At 43.6% G+C, this 5627-nt stretch overlaps 1 protein-coding gene across 2 annotated transcripts in view; it reads right to left on the bottom strand.

Moving 5' to 3' along the window:
• Nucleotides 1-649: 649 nt before the first annotated feature.
• Nucleotides 650-5627, bottom strand: part of hic2 (hypermethylated in cancer 2) — a 12612-nt gene continuing 7634 nt past the window's right edge. For both annotated transcript variants that reach the window (XM_005738197.1, XM_005738198.2), the window contains exon 2: nt 650-4202. In XM_005738197.1, the coding sequence (XP_005738254.1) occupies nt 2377-4140 (1764 nt within the window). In that variant the 5' untranslated portion in view covers nt 4141-4202 and the 3' untranslated portion in view covers nt 650-2376. The remainder of the gene's footprint in view (nt 4203-5627) is intronic.

Raw genomic sequence — 5627 nt, 5'->3', positions numbered from 1 at the left:
TGTTTTATACAGCAAAAAGAAATCAAAAGTGAAATAATTTAGTATGCTATATATCTTAAGTACATCTTTTTAAAAACTTTGGTTATGAACTTGTCTAGCAAAGTTTGTTAGTTAGCTCTGTTCTCCTCAACATTCATAAGATCTTTGGAACTCTATATATCTAAACTAACCAACTAAGCACTAGTTGCTCCAGGCTGGAAGCTACAGTACACTTTGAAGTGGAGCCACAATGAACAGGGCACCCAAAAGCTATATCTGACAAGTACAAACAACAGCTAAAAACAATATTAATGTGTAAAATCTATAAGCATTAAAAACCTGTGTTGAGAGATGGGCAGGTTAAAGCATTAGATAAAAACTTACCATAATCTACACACTTTTTACAATTAATTACATAGGAACTTTCAACTAATCAACATAGAGTTTGTAAGAGTAATCAGAGGTAGAGAGGTCACAAGCCTACATAAATAGACTTTTCTTTTTTCTGAGGGGAGGAAAGCTATACAGACAGAAAAATAAACGTACCCACTGAACATAACGCTCAGTCTAAAAACACCCTCTTCACCTTATCCCCATGAAACCACCCGCCCCGCCCTGCCCTGCCCCAACCCAACCCAGATCCCTCCCCTCCACAAGAAAAGTCCCAAGACCTTCCAGTTTAAACATTCACTGAAACATGACAAGTTGTTTAAGCAAAAAACAAGTACCTCAAGGGTTCATCTGTCCAACCAGGTTTCATTCCTGGGAGCACTAGCAGGCAAATCTGAAAACAATGAAAATCTTCTCTATATTAATGCAAACAGCTGTAGAGAAGACTGAGTGTTTGTCATCTGTGAAACAAAAACTTAAATCAGTGTCCTCCAACATGAACCTTCTTTCAAGAACTTCCAGTTAAAGCATGGAGATGGTCCCAAACCCAGTTACCCCTCCTCTTAAGCCCCTTTCAGACATGTTTTCTGAGTGCCTCAATGAGCGCACCAAGTTACTTCTCTGTAAAAGTAGTGACAGAATTCGCATTAGATACCGTTTATGTGTAGCTTTTAACACAGCAGAAGTCTGAATGCATGCAGACATGAGATTGTGACTGAACACCTGCGTAGATGTGAGTTGCTTAGCCCATAAGAAAAACAATAACATGCACATAACTGCATTTTATCCCACCAGATCTGCTTCTTTGTGGTAGTAAGATGAAAACAATTACTCTCTAATACAGTTTTGCTGTTCCCAATCCTGAGGAGAGATCTTTCTGGGGGAAAGCGGTGGCGTACAGTCCATGCAGCAGCACTATTTAGCAGGCACACTTAGTGTCAGTGGCAAAGAGAACTACAAAAACAAAATTGTCAAAGAAAAAAAAATTACTTTTCTGTGTTTGTTTTTGTTTCTAAGATTTTACATTGTGTTCCTGAGTGCACTGCTTTCCTTTACAGTAGTACAGTTTTGCTCCTTGCCAAAAGTTCGAGCTCTTTATTCCTAATGGCCCACCACCTCAACTCTTTTCAAGCCTTATTATTTTACATTATATTCCGATTTAAATGAAATCCTCTGTAAAAACTGTGTATAGTTTGATTTATTTTACACAATTGTTTGGAAACAACTGTGCAAAATAAATAATTTTTTTAATACTGACCAAAATAATCATGATTGGGATTTTTTGCCAAATCTAGCAACTCTCTTCATCACCTTCACATCTATGACGGTATAACTGTGAGAAATATGGATGTAGAAGTCATCATGTCTGTATGCCAGAAGGCCATCACTTTAACAGATTGGGGTAGCGAGCAATGTTACATATCCCATGTCTGAAAAGGGCTTTATATACAGATACCCATCACCAACCAACACAACGAAGCATATAAAGCTGTCAGGGTTAAAATAATCTTTTTGCTGAATTATTGCCAGTATTGTTTGCACGTGGTTTTTTTTGGTCAAAGTAGCACTGGAGTACACAGGGGACTCTTGAGTCATCTGAAAACTTCAGAGACTCAAAGGTAGAAGAGAGAAAAGCTGCTGAAGGGTATGAAGTGAGAGGCTTGACATTATATCAGTACCCACATTCACATTTAACAGACCAGACGTTATGCAACTCCACCATTGCTTTGTGACTTTGGAGAGAGACAGCGGTAAACTGTCCCTTTAGAGCTCCTGAGAGGTGAGCAGACGTTGTTCGATATAAACAACAACTGAATCCTTGCATCAACAAGATCCCACCATCACCAAGAGCACACTGTGGCTAACGGCTACATCATTCACTTAGCCAGGGCATCATAAACTGGATTAATATGTAGAACTATGTGTATGTGTGCGCATTTCTTTGCTTTTGCGATGGAGAAAAGGTTTGTCTTTTCTATTCCCAGAGTTCTTTGGCTTGATGCATTTCTAAGAGGGTGAGGTGTGCATTCTCAGGTGACTGATGAGGTTGCGCTGCTGGGTAAACTTCCCCCCACATAGCTGGCATTCATACGGCTTCTCTCCAGAGTGGACACGCATGTGCTCTGTCAGACGGTACTGGCGTGTAAAGCGCATGCCACACTCTTCACATGCAAATGGCTTCAGGCCGAGGTGGCTACGCATGTGGCGTGTCATGGTTCCCCTCTGGGTGAACATTTTGCCACAGATGTTGCAGGGGAAAGGCCTGGTCAGCCAGTGGCTCTTTTCATGTTGTCTCAGGGTTGCTGGGTCTTTGTAGCTCTTACTGCACACTGTACACTTGAACGGGCGCGTTTCAGAACCAAAGGTAGAAGGACCTACAGTGGCAGAAAGGTCCTCGGCCTCCTCCTCATCTTCCTCTTTCACAAAGGTTCCTCCCTCCTCTTTGATGTAGAGCTCATCCTCAGTATGCGTCTCCACGTGAGCATTGAGCTGTTCAGAACTGGGGAAACCCTTACCACAGGGAATACACACATAGAGGTTGTCTCCAAATGCTGGCTCAAAACCTTCCTGCCTGTACACATAGTTGGCGCTGTGGTGCCCCCCTGCTGTTCCCCCTCCACCTCCTGCAGTCTCTCCATCACTCTGACCACTTTCCTCACTGTGATCCTGGCCATTCTCTCCTCCTTCTTCCTCGTCCTTACACTGGAAGGACTGGTCAGATGTGAAGCTGTTCCCACTGCCACCTCCAATCCCAGATGAGCGGCTATCTTTAGGACCAACAATTACCCCATTAACCAGGGGCCTGCTGTGATCTTCAGACTTCAACCCTGAAGCCTCTCTCTTAGGCCATTCATTCTTTCGAGCTCCCTGTCGGGACTTTTTCTGTGGTGGAGGACCCTCTGGCTGGTTTTGGATTTCCTCTGAGGTTTTAGAGGAGGAGTTGAGGTCCATGGTCTCTGAGATGCAGGTGTCTGCACCCGGCAAGGTGGTAGACGAATCATCCAGTGAGGCACTGTTGGTTGTCGATACTGAGGCAGATTGAGGGGATCCTTGGGAGTTGCTGTGTGGGCTGAGGGCATCTGTGGCTGTGCCCGCAGAGGGTGGACTCTTCTTGGAGAGGTCTAGTCCAAGGTCCGGTTCCCCCGCACTTCCTCCGCTGCTGAGGTTACCATTACTGCTTCCATTCCCCCCATTCCCGTTCTTCCCAGAGGTGCCAACAAACATCTCATCATCTGAGAGCTTGTCCCGAAGGCCTTCATCTGGCTGTGGCTGGTCGGCATCGGAAAGGGTTGGAGGATAGTGGTTATTGTGGCCAGTAGGGGTAGAAGAGGAAAGCCGCTGGTTGTTTAGACGTAAGCGGCTAAGGGGACCTGGAGTGGAGGGTTTACCTGGCAGGGGTTTCCCACCATTGCGCTTAAGCTTCTTTCTGCACAGAGCAGCAAGGTCGTGGAGCTGGAGGTAGCTGGCTGCAGTTAAGAGGGCACTGAAGTTCTGCTCATTGCTCTGGTCTGATGAGGACAGTAGCTTCCCAGTGTAGATGAAGTCAAGAACTTGTCTAAATACCGAGGGGTTAACCATCTCTGTGTCGAGGTTGATGAGGTTGTCATGGAGGACCAAAGATTTAAAGTAGATGCTGCTTGCCGCCAGGATGTTCTTGTGGGCACGGAAGAGAGCATTCTCCACCACAATGATAACATCACACAGGAAGCCCTTGGCTCTCTGTTGGTTGAGTTGCAGCAGCAGTTGTTTGGCATGATTTGGCAGTTCCATTTCCTCCGCCCTTCTTTCCCCTCTCTCTCGTCTCTCTCTTCCTACACGTGCACCACCTCAAGCTGAAAGAAACAAAACAAGGACATGATCAGTATTACATTAAAAAATAGTTTTATTACACTGAAACCACATAAAAATAATGGGTTATTGAGAAAAGAAATAAAGAGTGGTGTTTCTTAACAGATAACGCAAAAATCAATAGTTAGTGGCATTGGCGGTGGATGAGGGGGAAAAAAAGGCTGAATAAGCAATGTGCTGTAAAGGCTTAGCTAACGCTTCTCTAATGGCAAAATTGAGCTCACTGGGAAATTAGCAAACTGTTAGCAGTGCATGCCATATAATCACACAGCTGCTTAGAAACTGGAACCTTCTCTGTGTCCGACTTTTCTTTTTAAACAAACTGTAACCCTACATGGATCAAGTTCTGACTGTACACATTACCACTTATCTGGCACAAAGGCCGTAGGGGTGGAGGACAAGAATGGGTAGAGTTTCTTTTTTCCTAAGTTGCCTCATTCCACTATCTCACCAGAGTAACTAGTTTCGATGGGATGCCCTCTCTGGAAACTCAGCTAACTCTAGTCTCCATTAGGTCATGGTAATGTCAGCCCTGCCCTATTGTCTGGGGGTTGGAGATCTGTGGAAGAGCAGGGCTGGGGGGGGGGGGATTAGGTGACACCTGAGCAAGAAAAACTACACAGGAGCTTGGGCAAGAGAGGAGGGGGAGGGTGTGGCCCCAAGGCAAGGACAGCACCACTCGATCCTCCAGAGGGGCCCTTATTTATGGAAATAGGACGAGTGAATCCAATTCACTGCTAAACAACATACTGATGGCCTAATGGTACACACCACAGTACTTCTATTTCTAGTTTTCTCTACAAACACACATTTTGTGTTAATGCAATAGATGCAAAACTTCTGAGGGCAATATCAGTGGTATGATTTGGTTGAGGCAGCAGTCTGTCCATGTTTAACGTTCCCTCAAAGCCACAGGCAAGCTTAGACAACACAAATTTTCAATAACCACAACAGGGTATGCCATACTACAAGAGATTACAATCTAAGACAAAGAAATGTTTAATTCAAGTCAAACACATGTAGAAATTGCCATTTTAAGTGCCAAGCAAGAGCTTTGAAATCACATTTAAAAACACCCAGCACCAAGGGTTGAAATGGATCTGCATGTTGTTTAGTGATTGCAGTGTGCACATCTCAAACAGTGGATGAATCAACATTTGAATAAAATAAAAAAATCATTTTTACTGTAAATAAACAATAACATGGTTTAATTTGTGCTCAAAATCCTGACTCTAACTATGGGCAAAAATACCAGCTGATATCAATATTGTGCACAGATCACCAGATTAAAAAAAAACATTCTAGAGTTAAGACACCAGTAAAAGAGGAGACAATATTAATATTGATTCAATAATATAAATTGACCAAAACTAACTATATTAATGACATACGTAGTAACTATCGACCGA

This window comes from Pundamilia nyererei, unplaced genomic scaffold, assembly GCF_000239375.1.
Source record: "Pundamilia nyererei isolate P.nyererei 1_Seehausen unplaced genomic scaffold, PunNye1.0 scaffold00082, whole genome shotgun sequence".
NCBI classification, from domain to species: domain Eukaryota; kingdom Metazoa; phylum Chordata; class Actinopteri; order Cichliformes; family Cichlidae; genus Pundamilia; species Pundamilia nyererei.
Note: the sequence above shows the minus strand (reverse complement) of the source record. Positions and strands in the feature narration are given on the sequence as shown.